At 40.7% G+C, this 15,358-nt stretch overlaps 1 protein-coding gene across 1 annotated transcript; it reads left to right on the top strand.

Moving 5' to 3' along the window:
- Positions 1–13,193: 13,193 nt before the first annotated feature.
- On the top strand, positions 13,194–15,098 carry LOC147883518 (putative mannitol dehydrogenase). Its single transcript, XM_087399279.1, has 6 exons — positions 13,194–13,293; positions 13,380–13,493; positions 13,748–13,975; positions 14,091–14,376; positions 14,516–14,669; positions 14,760–15,098. Exons 1-6 carry the CDS (start codon positions 13,220–13,222, stop codon positions 14,957–14,959), a joined length of 1,056 nt encoding a protein of 351 aa, XP_087255405.1. The 5' UTR covers positions 13,194–13,219; the 3' UTR covers positions 14,960–15,098.
- The last annotated feature ends 260 nt before the right edge of the window (positions 15,099–15,358 follow it).

Raw genomic sequence — 15,358 nt, 5'->3', positions numbered from 1 at the left:
TAGAGAGTTGGTATTGGTGCCTCACCTCAGCCGATGTGTACACACTTGGGCAGGTTTTGTAGAGGGTTCATACATTCATACATGTTCCTTTTTGGTTGTATATCTAAGTGTACTCTATATAGATTGGAATTGTTTTCTGTTTTTTGAAGTGAGATTGTGGCCTCCTTGGTATTGTCCAGTTGCTTCACCTTGGATATCACTTCTAAGAGTTGAAAGTGGGGGCTCTTGCTTAAAGAGAGTAGGGTGATTCACACTCAGTCACGGGTGCTTGGAAGCAAGTGAAGCCTTGTCGTGAGTGTACAAGTCTTTGGTTAATGAAAATCTACATTTACTTGAAGGTAATGTCATGAGTGAGAAGACCATGATAGATGCTGATTTAAAATACTCTAGTACTACCTCTCCTTATCACATCAAATTGGCTGACAACACTAGGGTAAAGACCTTGGGAGTTGTGAAGAATCTAGAAGTGGATGTATGTGGATTTTTTGTGATGACTACTTTCAGGTGATCCCTACTAAGCCAAATGCACGTGCCTATCCATTGATTTTGGGAAGGCCTTCGCTACACAAGGTGAAGGCTGTTCAAAAGTGGGATACTAGAGAATTGATTTTGCAGGGAAATGATAAGAAGGTACGCTACAACATCAAAAGCCACAAAAAGGAAGTTGTCAAGGAGTCGTCTTCAAAATCAGAGAGTTTGAGCTCTGACTTGACCAATGAAGAAGAAGAGATAGGGTGTAGCTCCGAGGAGACTAGCTCAGAGGGTGAGGGGGAAGGAGTGGCCTTTGGTCTTTGTCTTGGTGCTGATTGGGATGTGAGTTAGGAGGAAACAAGGTGGTGGTACAAGAAGATCCTACAGAGACACTTCATGTGGAGGATGTGGAGCACACTAAACGACGCCAACGCAATGAAGAGCTTCTTGGTGATTCTCTATCAGGTAGTGAGAAGCTCCAGGACTTGGATATGTTAGATGATTTCCCATATCTCTTTGCAACAAGCTATTCACAGGTTCAACCGGTCTCTCTTGTGGTGCACCAAATTGAGTTGAAGCCAAAAAGCAAGCCAGTTGTGCAACGCTTAAGGCGATTGGGGGTGATTCAAGCTGAGGCACTAAAGAAAGAGGTAACACAACTACTTGAGGTGGGATTCGTCTTTCCTATTGATGATTCAGAATGGATATCTCCTGTAGTTGTCACACCAAAGAAAGGAAATAAGTGGCGGGTTTGTGTGGACTTTCGTCCTTTGAATGCATGCACTAAGAGGGATCATTTTCCTTTGCCATTCCAAGATGAAATACTAGACCAAGTAGCAGGGCATGAGATGTATTTTGTATGTGATGGGTATTCTGGGTACTTTCAAATACACATTCGAGAGGAAGTTTAAAGGAAGACGTCATTTGCCACACCTTGGGGAGTTTTTGATTATAGAGTAATGCCTTTTGGGTTGACCAATGCACCAGCTACATTTCAAAGGTTCATGAGTCAAGTCCTTGAGCCTTACTTGGGAAAGTTCATAAGGGTGTTTTTGGATGATTTCTGCATTTATTCTCGGTGCATAGATCACATGGAGAAATACAATGGGTAAATGCAATGGTTTAGAACAACTCTTCTCCCTGCAAGATTTGCCTGTAGACCTCTGAACCTGTCTTTTTTTTTTTTGAATCTGTCTAGAAACCATTTGCATCTATCTTTTAACTTTAAAGCCCATACGAATACCCAACAGCCTAAAGATTTGACCATGTGGAATTATTTTGCGTCCCATCTGTTCCAAAAGCTTTTGAAAGCCACTTGTGAGCAGGGCATAACCTATTTTTGTGTGGTTTATTTTAGAACCAGATGCCATATAAAATATGTCCATACAAACCATAGCCCTTTGAATGTCTGCATCTGTATTTTTAATAGTGAGAGTGGTGTCATTTGCTGATTCACTAGATGTTTTCCTAATGCTTTGGGATGGCTAATAAAAGACCAAGTGGCAAGTGGTGAAATTAGAGGTATTGAGCTCCCCGACTTTTGCCTTCTTGTTCCTCTTTGCTTTGCTAGCTTCTTCCTCTTTAGATTCATCATCCGAGTGTCAAAGTTTGATGCATCACTATCATCCTCCTCTGCATTGGAGTCATCTTCTGTGTCTAAATATGTGTTTGAATCAGATGCTTATTTCTTCTTTCCTTTCTTTGACTTTGATTTAAAACCAAGTCTTCTCTTTGCTCTTTGAGCTGCTTCAACCATGTTATTGAAGTCATTTGCTCCTCCCAATTGATCTCTCCTTGCTACTGTAGTTCTCAATTGCTTGGTTAGTCCTTTGCAATAGAAGTCACTAAGTTGTTTATCTGTAGGCCTTTGTGGGGTAGCTAGCCTCTGATTCAGATTCCTGAATTTCTGTGCATAGTCCTCCACCAATAGACTTTTTTGTTTTATATTGTGAAGCTTCTTTAGAATTTCTTCTGGTGTTTTTTCTTGTTTAAATCTACTTAGGAATGAGACTTCAAGGCATCATAATCTGTAAAATTTGCAAGACCATATTGCATAAACCAAGTCATTGCCTTACCTTCAAAAGTAGCCGCAAATTGCTCTTTCTTTATTGCATCAGGTAGAGCTCCAAATCCGCTAGCTGTCCAACAAGTCTTGAGTTGTCCGATATGACTATATGTATCTTGTCCTTTCTTTTCTTCAAACTTTGTTGCTTTGACTAAGGGGTTTTGCATTTTGATAGCTTGTGAATAGGTGCCTTCTTTTTCGGCTGAGGTGGCAAGGGATTAAAGTCTTTGGGCTACAATGAATAAGCATGTAGCTAGATGTGTTCCCACTGTGGTTCTGAGGAATGTCTCATCAGGTGTTGAAATAGGAAACACCTCAAGTTCAGCTATAGCTTCTTGAATTTTTGAGCTGTGAACTGAACTTGTTGAGGAACTCTCCCCACTTGGGATACAGTCAAGATCGTGGAAGATGTTGTCAAGATCTTGATCAGTATGACTGTCACCCATAGCTTTAGCTCTATTCCTTGTGAAGTAGATGCCTTTGATTTGGTTTGGTGACGGTGGGCCTTCATTTGCTTCCGACATTCACTGGGAGTGCCTCCATGAACCATATAGAATAAGTTGGAATGACTTTGCCTTCCATCAGTTGTTCCAATGCTCGTGCTATTTGCAGATGATAATCAAATTGTTGTTGTATTGCCTTTATAGTGATTGTTGGTGCTGATGTTCACCAATCTTCCTAAATTCACGTCTTTTTCTTGTTTAGAGCTTGTGCTATGTTGTCAGTGACTATTGTCTAGTCAGATTTTGTTCTGCCTGGTTGTAGCTTATTGCTTGAGATTCTTGTCAGTACATTCCTTAACACCTTCACAGCTATTTCAGCTTATCCATCTTGCTTTAGATATGTTGCAGCAAGATTCTTCAGCTTCGTGCTTGTTTCTTTCAATAGCTTGGAGTCTTTTCTCATCTTTTGTTAGTGCCGACAGCTATCTAATTGCTTGTCCAAGCATTGTCAAATTGCTCTATCATGTTCTTTTCTTGTTGATTATTGCCTCGTCCACTTCTTGGGCCGTGTTGCTCTTTGGCATGTTTGTGACTCTCTGTGAAGTAGAAGAAAGTCGTATTGTTTTTTCTCTTTTTTGGACTTGAGTTGTTGTTGTAGTATCAGTTGTCATGGACAATCCACTTTGCTTAGTACAATAACAACATTTGTACTATCAGTTTTTGGGAACACATTTGTGGCCTAGAGGGTAGGAAAAGATGAGATAAAAGAGAAATTTACCATTATTATCAGGTTCAAAGTGTGAGGGGTTGTTCTATAAGAGTCCCTGAGCACAAAACCATCTTGAAATAAGCCATGCACATACTGAATTAATTGTGAGTGGTCACTCAGGCATGCAAGTCCAACTTGGGAGACAATACAGGTAGTAGCCAAGCACAAAGAAAAGATTGAGTACATTTCATTTATGTAACATCTATCAAGAGCTACGAGAGAATCATGAAAAGTGATTCACTTAATCCATTTGAGATCTCAAAGGATACATTTTGTGCAACCCCGTGATGACTTAGGGTAAGCACGATATGATGTGTTTGTTGGAACACTGAAAGGAAAGAGTAGAGTGGACACAAAATCAGAATACTTGCTTATAGAATGAAGAAGAAAGAGGTCCTTAAGTAGGCACCTCATACAAGGTCACTGACATCACTGATGACCTCAAAGCTCCACAATCATCTCCTCAATCTGCTCCTAGATTCACTCAATCATCCTATGTGGCTTTTCCACCACCTAACTGTGCTTGTGGGCACCTAACTGTGCCTCTAGCACTCACACATAGAAACATAAGGTGTGCCTGAGGCATACACCTTGAGATATCCCAACAAACCCCCCCTCAAGGAAATGCCTCAGGCTATGTCAAGGATACATCTAGTCTCATAGTTTCTCATGCCATCTCATGGTGGTCAAGGATAAATCTATGGCTAGGTTCTCATGCTAGCAAGGGTTCCCTTGGGTGTAAGGTAAACAGAAAGGGATACAAAAAGACCTTCCAATGGTTATCTCCCCTGCATGTACATGCACACAATGTCTGCAGGAGGTACCATGGAACAAAACATACACATGGCCTACATCATAAGGTGACCAGAGGTGTTTACAAAACACAATAGTTTATTTTCATTCATTTTGGAGGACTATCCAGGCTGAGTACCTTGACATAAAAAGAGAGATCTGGAGCATACATAGAGATGATTTAAATTGCATAATCTTCATGGGATGCCTCATCTTGTGGAGGCTCATTCACTGTAAGTAGATTTGCATTTTCTGTCTTTGCTTTGGCTCTGCAAAACTTCTCACTATGGTTGTTTTTGCCACAGTGCTTGCATGGATTAACTTTGAAGCAGTCCTTTGAAAAGTGATTTGTCTTTCCACAGTGATTGCAAGGAGTATACTTGCCCTTCTGGAATTTCATAACATAAGCAGTGTCATTGCCTTTCCTTAGCTCCATATGCCTTTCTTCTTCTTGAAGAGCTGAGATAATGCCTTCAAGGTTAGGATTGGGAAGATTCTTCAAAGTGCTAACAATGTGATCAAAACTTTCAGGCATACTCTTAAGTAACACTGCCATAGCATCATCAGGGGTGATAGGAGAGTTGATAGAAGCTAATTGAGTCATAAGACTCCGCATATAGTTGACATGAGCAGCTAAAGTAGTATCACTTGCCATCTTTAATTCAAAGAAAGAGATTTTAAGTGATAGTTTAGATATGTAAGTGCTTGCACCAAAAATCAAGTCTAGTTTTTGCCAAGCTTCCGAAGGAGACTCCAAGTCAGAGATATGATGTATGTAATCATCACCCAAAGCTAAAGCAATAATACCATATGCTTTTTCTTCTCTTGCTGGATCCCTTGCCGGTCGTGTCAGTGTTGAAGATTGTCCAGCATTGGAGGCCGTAGAAGAAGCGGTAGGAGTAGGTTTGACAAGTCCCCATAAGTTCTCCCGCATCAATGCAAATTTCACCTTCATTTGCCATGTATGGAAGCCCTTTCCATTGAACTTCTCAAGATTATATAAGGTAGCCATGAGAGGGTCTAACCCAGATATTGGGCAGTGTCTATCTCTCTTACAAGGCAAAAATAACTGAAATACTTCCAAAGTATGAGCACTTGATGTAGCAAATAGTAGTGACTAGATTTCAAACAATGATGCTTCTTTTTACATGCTTCATAGAAGTGAATGAAATAAACACTTTCCAATCACAACCAGGTCTAGCAAGTCAAAACAAAACTGAAGCAACACTTGTAGTGAAGTTATTGAAAACTTCAAAAGACCAGAAATGCTAGACTAGCATTTTATGTAGCATCATTTTCAAAAGCATGTCAAAACTGTCAAAACTAGAGAGTTGAACTTGGAGGGCTCATAGCACACTCTTCAAAGCAAAAGAAAGGGGGCTTTCTGAGGCAAAAGAAAGCTGGTATACCACAGTAGATCCTTTGGGAAGAAGAGGCGAAAATATGCGTCAGGTCGCCTTCACCTTCTTGAACAAAGTCGAGTGGTTTTTCTCTATTTTCTCCTTCAATATGCAGCCATTGCTGCTCAGATTTCAGCACAAGGTAGCTCTAGGTATGGAGAAGCTTGCCCTGAAAGGAATTAGACAAAGACGGAGCAGGCGCAGAGAAAACGCAGGAAGAAGAATCGCAGACTTTCGTACAATGGCGACCAGCAGAGCATGTAGTTCTTCAATTGCTTGCAGCCCGAAATTCGCCCCAACAAGAGGGATCTCCAGCAGGAAGGGCGTGGGAAATGGGTGAGAATCGGAGGAGAACAAGCTCAAGCAAATTTTTGGAAGAAGAGGGAGAGATGGTGAAGAGAAGAAGAAGAGGAAGAAGATGATGATGTGGCAGAAATGGGCTCAAGGGGGATCAAATGGCTCTGATACCATGTTGGAACACTGAAAGGAAAGAGTAGAGTGGACACAAAATCAGAATACTTGCTTATAGAATGAAGAAGAAAGAGGTCCTTAAGTAGGCACCTCATACAAGGTCACTGACATCACTGATGACCTCAAAGCTCCACAATCATCTCCTCAATCTGCTCCTAGATTCACTCAATCATCCTATGTGGCTTTTCCACCACCTAATTGTGCTTGTGGGCACCTAACTATGCCTCTAGCACTCACACATAGAAACATAAGGTGTGCCTGAGGCATACACCTTGAGATATCCCAACAGTGTTTATTGGTCTAAAAGTCTATGATGCTCACTTCTATTAAGGGGAACATTTGCAATGACAAGATAGATGAGATTTAAGGAGTCCAAATTGACGCATTATTTTTGGAGATCTCTCTATGACAACTTTGGCACAAAGCTAAAATTTTCTAGCTCTTTATTATTGAACATCATACTATTACCAGCTCATGTTATCTTATGACTAGCAGACCATATGGGAGAATTTACTTGAAATAGTACACACTTTTTGTCAAGTCACTTAATCATCCAGCTTTGGAAACAACCTAACCTCACATTAGGCAACCAATAGGAAGTAGTTTCAAGTCACTCCTTACAGAAAACTATTTATGAGGTTGACCTAGCTTGTAGAAAGAAGCATATCATAGTTGCCAACTACAAGAAGGGAGATCAGGTCACCTGCAGATAAAGAACAAACAATCTAGCATGTCCACAATGATGTCTTAACTCCCAAGTGTCTCACATGAGGTTTAGACTGCTCCCCCCTCATCCAAATCATAAACAAGGTACCCACCCAAATTTTAGCTCTGCAAATGGAATTTTGTAGTGTGGATGAAGCCTTCCAACAAGTTTAGTTGTATTAGAAAGGAGTAGCTTGAGACTATGAACAAGCAAAGCCACTCAAGCCAAGCAACTTCTGAGACATGTCCAGCAAGAGACCAAGGGTAAACATCACCAGTTCCAGTGAATTTCATGAGGCAACCAGAACTAATGAGGATTTGTTCAAGGATTTACCTCAAAGCCTTGGCTTCACATGAAGAGGCCATGGAGCTTGTATGATCATCATTTCAAGTTAAGGAAAGGGAATGTCATGTGAGAGAAACTCACCGCGCATGTGATGCAAAAAGTGGAAGCAATACTTAAGTAAGAACTGCAAAAAGCGGAAGCAGTTGTTAACGTGAGAGAGAGTAGAAGAGAGAACGTAGATCTATATAAAGATAGACCAAACAGGGTAAAAATGAATCTCCACCAAAAGTAAAACCCACCTCTACTAGATGTTAGTAGTTTTTTGTTCTAGCCACACAAAATCTATTTAGAATACTATAAAGTTTTACCCTCACTACCTTTCCAATACTTGTTTAATGGCGGGATAGAGTTAGGTTACCCTAGCTACATTCACAAACTTCATAACATGATAGACTCTAGATTGATTGCAATGTGATAGCATAAGCTTCTGAATAAATATAAAGATGAAGAGGAGAAGATTGAAGATAAGGAGAGAGAGCATAGCCAGAGAGCACACCACAAATGACTAACTATATGCTATATTAGTTGAAAAGAATGAATATATGCAAATCCCTTTTGGGTTATGGTTAGGGATCTCAACCCTTGTGTTTTATTAGTACTCTTTGTGTTAGTGCTATGCACATATGATAACATGATGTTGAGATGAATCCTCAACATCTTCCCTTAAGATCAACATCATGAAGTAGGCCTTCCCTCAAGATGATGATCATGGGGAATTGAAGAAACATTCCATCACACTCCTTTAATGGGAATGCCATTCCTCTTAGTCAAACCAAGAGCTTGTCGATGTTTGTTGTGAAAATCTCTTTCCATCAATGTGCTTTGTCTAGAGTGATATGTTGGATTCTTGGCTAATGCTTGAATCAATTGATTATCACAATATTTTGTTGTTGGCTTTGACTCCTCAAAGTAATTTGCTTCTAATAATAAACATTTAAGCCATCTAGCCTCACATGCGCCTGTTGTGAGTGCCCTATATTCTACTTCTATTGAGACAAAGGAATAGTTGGTTGCTTGTTTGACAACCATGATATAGCACCTTGACCAAGCAAAAATGCATATCCTTGTGTGGATCTCTTGCATAGTCATTGTCATAGTATCCATGCAACCTTGAATGACTTCCTCTATATTCCATTCCAAATTGTCTTGTACATGTGATGTACCACAAGACTCTCTTGGTTGTATTCCAATGAGACTACTTTGAATTTGCCATAGATTGTGCAAGTGTTCCCAGTTAACTCACAATGCAAAGCACTTGACTAACTTTAACTGGAAGCAATGACATTTTGAATAACAACACACAGACGAAAACAGAGTGGATAACTCCAAAGAAAGACATAATTCAAGACATTCAAAGGTATAGGAGAGCTGAACACAAAAGTATCTCCTCTTGATATTTTCTTGAACAACAATTGAGATCAGCTTGAGCCAAAAACATACTAATACCTCAGTCAGACTGCAGTTTGATAACAGTCGGCTACAGAAATCATTATAGAGACAAAATCCAATAGAGTTCTTGGAGACATTTATAACCGTTTTTTAGTTACAAGCTATATTGTATTTCTGGAGGTAGTGGCTTAGTGGGGTGGTGGAGTTACCCCTAAAGAACAAGTGAACTTATTGTATAAGCAATATATGGCCTTGTGATAGTTAGAGATCCGATGAGCTACCAATAGTACTTGTCATTGACTGTAGGCTTTTCTAGATCTTTGTAAGTTTCAAACTCTACTCCATGGGAGTGGTTGCAATCTTGCAATTCACCATATGAAACTTCTTTAGGAGACTATCCACATATTTTTCTTGCCTCATGAAGGTGCCATCTGAGTCTCTCTAGAACTTTATACCAAGAAAATAGTGCATAAGTCCAAGATCTTTCATGTCAAACTCTATAGATAAGTCTTGTTTCAGCTTGTTGATGAAGCTCTCATTGCTTCTTGTCATAGTCAAACTAGAAAATAATGCATAAGTCCAAGATCTTTCATGTCAAACTCTACAGATAAGTCTTGTTTCAGCTTGTTGATGAAGCTCTCATTGCTTCTTATCCACAATCAGATCATTAACATACAAAAGTGCAATAGTAAAGTCTTCTCCTTGAACTTTATAGTAGAGTGTATGATCTGCATTGGACTTTATGTATCCCAGATTAGCAAAATACTCGTGATCCTTGACCCTAGACCCTTGCCCCTACATCCTAGATCTAGGACCTAGATCTTATCCTAAACCCTAGACCCTAGATCCTAAACCCTAGCTAAACCCTAAACTACAATTGATAATTTACAAACTATCTTGATTCGTGCAACAACATCTTGCACATTTTGTTTGATCCAATGATATGCATAGTGATCTTTCTTGTCCCACTTTGCCTGTGCAAGGACAATGGCAAGATCTACTGCAGGTGTGGCGCGGGTGTGGACATGGTGTAGACTCTTTTACTTGTGCTCTAGGAATGGCGGGAGCTATTGTGGGTTCACTAGATGATCTAGGTGTAGAATCATCCACACAATTCCATTTATCTTGAAGTATGAGAATGGTCTCCATGCAATACTTCCAAGTACCATAGTTGGAGTTGTCTAACTTAGCATATGCTTCCAAATCAAGGTTGCTAGTGCTAGGCATGATGCAAAATAGTACTCAAAGTGCATGTGGAAAAATGCAGTCTATATCAATAGTAATCTGAATTGCTTGTGAAGATAGAACTGCAATATATATCCAATCTATTATAAGGCTTATGTGGCAAATGACGCCGGGGTAGACTTTGGGTCCTTTATTGGAATAATTTTTTTCCATTTTTACCTTGCATAATGTTTTTACAGTAATTAGAATAGTTACTTAAACTTGCAACATAATTTTGTCATTGCATCACAATAGAATTCTCATTGAATTTTTTTAAGAGTGCATTATGCTTGCATAATATAATTATTGTCACAAACCAATAGAAATTAAGTAGGATGAGTATAATAATAATTTTTTAAACTTTCCAAGATCAAATATATGAAAACATAGTAAATTGCCATGTCGCTTTAATTTCAATATTTCAAAGAGTTTTCATAGTCAATGTAGTTGTCACAATACTCCAAATTCAATCTTAACATACAACATTGTCAACCAATGACTATAACATTTTTCATCTCTCTTTTAGGTGGTGTAGCTTTAGATTCTTCATGATTTGATTTCCCAGGCGCATTTGTACGTTGAACATGAGTTGTTATGGTTGACTTAAAACTAGCATATTTTGGGTTTTCTCGAACAAACTTCTTCACTGTAACAAAAAACAAAAGTAATTAATTAATCACAACTTTTTCAATTGAAAATCCAAAAGATGCAAAAAATAAATTTACCTTGAGCATATGCTTCTTGTGCTACTTCTTGGATACAATGCTTCAACGAATGTCTTGGGGTTTTCTTAATAGGTGAATTCTTCAAAAGATTTTCTTTTGGAGGCCTACTAGGACTACCAACCACAAAGGGAGTTGATCGTGGACTAAGGGGCGATGATCTTTTGTTTGCATATGAACAAGCAGAGGCGGCAGGTATACCTAAGCAAATGAAATTTCAAGAAAATTAAAGTTGCCGTTATGTAAAAAGAGTGGAATGATGTGCACAGTTAAAACAAAATTAAACAAATTCAATAAAATATTTCATTTTCTACGTTGTTTATGCAAAGGTTCGATGATTGTAACTGTCAATGTCGCATCAATAACAAGGGTGGCATCACGGATAAACAAAAGGGTTTTCGAGAGTTCACTGAGATCGCTTGGCCCTGGACGGCTAGGAAAGTTTCTTAGTGTGCCCATGTCTTCGACGAAATCAACCTGTATAATCCTCAATTTTCCCTTGATACTCGTCGCCATTTGCTCTGTAATCATTCTTCCATTTTTAGGCATGACAGCTCTGATGATGGATATCACAACATGACTGATGTGTTTTGGAAAACCAGAGTGGCGCAATAGAGGACCACGAACTATCAAATTCACACATAAAAGCTAAAACAACATATCGAGTTTGGCCAAAAAGAAATGTATGCATCCATCTAGCTCTACTTAATAGTGAAGCCTTAGTAGAGAAGACTATGCAGGACTAGTAACTGGGTGGTCGCTGGTTCGCATGATAGGTGAATCCGAATCGTGATGATTTGAGGTGAGTAGAAAAAGAGGCCTAACTTCGTTTGTGCAGGAAAAAGCCTGAGAAGATTATAAAGGTGGACGGCTGTGGGCGTACGATTGTGGGAAGGTAGCGAGGAAATTGGAAAATATATCTGTGTTGAGCAAGTGCAGCAAAGAAAAACAAGCGAGCTACCATATAAAGGACCAACTAGCCGCAGAAAAGAAAAAGCTTCACTTATTCGATCACTGAACAAGATGTGAGAGACCCAAAACCGTGCAGCTCGCATGCATTTATCGTGGAATGAAGCACTCGCTTTGACAACGTGCTCGATGCGTTCAGTAGCGGGATGTTTTGTGATAACTGGAGTGGAAGGAGAATCCACCACATCAAGACAAACTTTAGCCAAACCTGTAATGAAACATACCGAAATATCAGAACGAAAATGAAGTAATGAAAGATGTTCGGATAGAAAATGAGTAAAACCAAGACAGACTCAAGGAAAACCTTTCGCAAAAGCACCACTATCCGTTTCCATATAGTCTGTAGAGCCTTCCATCTCATGATTTCTGAATACCAACAGACAGAGCACACTATAAGCTACTGCCTCATTCACTTGTCCCCGTTTATATAAGCGCATAGCTTAAATTTTTCATAACAAGGAGTCCATGATAGCAACAGGCACAAAACGTTTGCATGTTGGAGCAATTGCAGCACGCACTGGTGCGACGCCGAATCGTTGAATATTCACGAAGAAGATGACAAATATGTGCCGCAACCATTCCCACCATTGAAAGCTCTGAATTTTTGAACTCCGCGCATTTAAACACTAACCTTCTGTTGCCTTCCTCGCGCAGTGAAATAGAGATAGACCATCGCAGAAGAATGAACCCGCAAACTTGGGGAACTGGAGTACACAGAATAAGATGCCAAACCTGTTGAATGACCTCGAGAGCTAGAGCATCGAAGAAGGACAATTGAATGCAGACCTGGAGCATCGAAGAAGGAAGCATCGCGATACATGCATTGTGCAGACTTGGGGAGTAAACCATCTCAGAAGAACATCTCGAAAATGATGCTCATGCAATACATTAAGGTGCAAAGTCTCCTCATGAACTACCAGTGCTACACGCGGAGACTTGCCCAATCGCCATAATGCATGCATCAGAGATGCAAAACATGGTCCAATCACGATGACGTACACGTGGAGTGTGGGCCAATTGAAATTATGCATGCATGGCACAAGCAAATCTTTACCAATCACAATTCAATCATTTGTAAAAATTCAAAATTAGGTTGATTTCTGCGTTACGAAATCGTTGCCTACCGGGAGGGGCAGGCCAAAAATAAAATATGTTACTTTTGAAAGGAGAGGAATAATGGTTTCTGAATGTTTGTGTGTGAACACTCAGGTGAGGCCAAAAATGGGCTGAATGTTTGTGTGTGAACACTGAATGTTTTTCTATGAACACTGAATGTAGGAAGCAGGCAGCAGTTTTCGCGTGGGAGGGGGCACTTTGCCCAATGGACAGGCGCGTGTGCTTCAAGACACTATCGTCGAAGGCGCGTACGTCATGGCCGTTATCACAAGCTTTCACATTGCTTTTTAAATTCATCTTGCTACGTTTCTTGCATCCTTGAGCCTAATTCCATTCCATGGCTCTCCCCGTTCTTGGATACGCAGCCCATGACAACTCCGGTCACCTCTCACCCTTCTCCTTCACTCGTAGGTACTTATCTTCATCTCCTCTTTCGTCCTACCTTTCCATTTTCTATGTTTTCCGTACCGTTCTACTCAATTCTTGTCCCCTTCCAGAGCTACTGGACCTAACGATGTCACCTTCAAAGTCACTCACTGCGGTATCTGTCACTCCGATTTGCACCAGATCCGTAACGAATGGAAAGGCTCCCGGTATCCCATGGTTCCTGGGTGAGTCTCGTCTTCATCTCGCTCCAGGCTTCTCTCCAATCTCCTCCAGCTCATGATACGCCCACTACGGTGCTGTTTCCCCAGTAATTGATAGCTTGTAATTTTGAAAGGGACAAGCGTAAATCGCCCCTTCGATCTTGAGACACGATCACACGAGCTCCTTTTTAGTCAAGGCTTTACTGTTTCTCAAATTCTCAACACCTTTGTATTTTTAAGCGTTTTATACTAAAATAGAATTGGGCTCTGTCTCGCAGGCACGAGGTAGTGGGTATTGTCACCGAAGTTGGATCCAATGTCAGCCGTTTCAAGGCTGGAGATCATGTGGGTGTAGGATGTATGGTTAACTCCTGTGGGCAGTGCGATTCCTGTGAAAAAAAGACGGAGCAGTTCTGTGGAAAAACTACTTGGACTTACAACAGTGTAGACGTGGACGGAACTCCGACCTACGGTGGCTACTCCACCTTAATGGTAACAGATCAAAGGTGAGATCCTCGTGGAGGCTTACACCGTATCATTGCTGCGCTTTTTATCAAAGGGACGTTCGTCGCATGGTAAGAATGGCGCCCTTCCTACTCTGAGGTTGTGTTCCACTGGCAGGTTCGTTCTTCGCATCCCCGATACGCTGCCTTTGGATGCGGCTGCACCCTTGCTATGTGCCGGAGTTACTGTGTATAGCCCAATGCAGTACTTTGGAATGACAGAAAGTGGCAAGCACTTCGGAGTGGTCGGCCTGGGAGGGCTGGGGCACATGGCGGTGAAATTCGCCAAAGCGTTTGGCATGGAAGTGACGGTCATCAGTACGTCGCCAAAGAAAGAAAAAGAAGCCAAGGAGGTTTTGGGAGCTGACAATTTTCTAGTGAGCAAAGACGAGAGTGCAATGAAAGTGAGTTTCTGTACTGCTCATTCAGAACTGGCAAGCATCCAACTATATTGAAGTTGGATGTCTTTCACCTGAGCGTCGGTATCCTTTTGTTTCTCCACTTCAAGAACTTAAGGGAAATGTTGCTTTGATGCGATTGCAGAAAGCCTCCAAAACTATTGACTACATCATCGACACGGTGTCTGCGCCTCATGAGCTGACGCCACTGTTGCATCTGCTCAAAGTTAACGGCAAGCTGGTTCTCGTCGGAGTTCCCGAAAGACCTTATGAGCTAAGCCCCGGTTCTGTTATATTTGGTGAGTTTACGAATCACAACTGCGGCATGAACTGAGTCGTTGGGTCTTCATGGGAACTTCTGAACTAGTGGCATCTTTTTGTGAACGCAGGACGGCGCTTTGTGGGAGGCAGCTTAATCGGTGGGATAGAAGAGACGCAAGATATGCTCGACTTCTGCGGAAAGCACAACATCACTTCCGTCATAGAGAAAATACCGGTCGAGTATTTGAATACAGCGATGGAGAGGCTCACCAAGTCGGACGTCAAATATAGATTTGTAATCGACATAGCCGAATCTCTTAAAGCGTAGATGAGCTCCATCACTCAAATTCTCTTATTATTACATGCCCAATCGTTGGACAATTAGATATTGTATTTAATGGACTGTCAAACCCTAAAAGATGTCTGCGTAGTTAGACAATAGATATTGTTTTAATGGACTCTCAACCTAAAAGATGCGTACGTTTTCATCTTAAATGCATTTGGATTTGGACTCTAAAGTCTTCTTGTAAAGCTACAATTAGAAACTTTCAAGTCTTCTTGTAAAGTATTTTTGTGCTGAGGTTATAAGGGTTACTTCACACGCTGCGTAAATGTGCCGCTGGAGTGAAGTAGTGGATTTGTTCACATGTAGTAATGTAGAAATTGTTGCAAATAATTTAAAGTAGATATGCAATAGGTGCAGAGAGCTCTGTGATTGTGAGCAGGC

This window comes from Dipteris shenzhenensis, chromosome 28 (genome assembly GCF_047967505.1).
Source record: "Dipteris shenzhenensis isolate YYH24624 ecotype China chromosome 28, Dip_SZ_1.0, whole genome shotgun sequence".
In the NCBI taxonomy this organism is placed as follows: Eukaryota; Viridiplantae; Streptophyta; class Polypodiopsida; order Gleicheniales; family Dipteridaceae; genus Dipteris; species Dipteris shenzhenensis.
This window is presented reverse-complemented; position numbering and strand designations above follow the sequence as displayed.

Bases quoted from the DNA above. Each gene is read 5' to 3' on its own strand.
- LOC147883518 (XM_087399279.1), top strand. From the start codon at position 13,220: ATGGCTCTCCCCGTTCTTGGATACGCAGCCCATGACAACTCCGGTCAC. The intron at 13,976-14,090 runs GTGAGATCCTCG...TTCCACTGGCAG, and splicing joins TTAATGGTAACAGATCAAAG to GTTCGTTCTTCGCATCCCCG. The intron at 14,377-14,515 runs GTGAGTTTCTGT...ATGCGATTGCAG, and splicing joins AAGACGAGAGTGCAATGAAA to AAAGCCTCCAAAACTATTGA.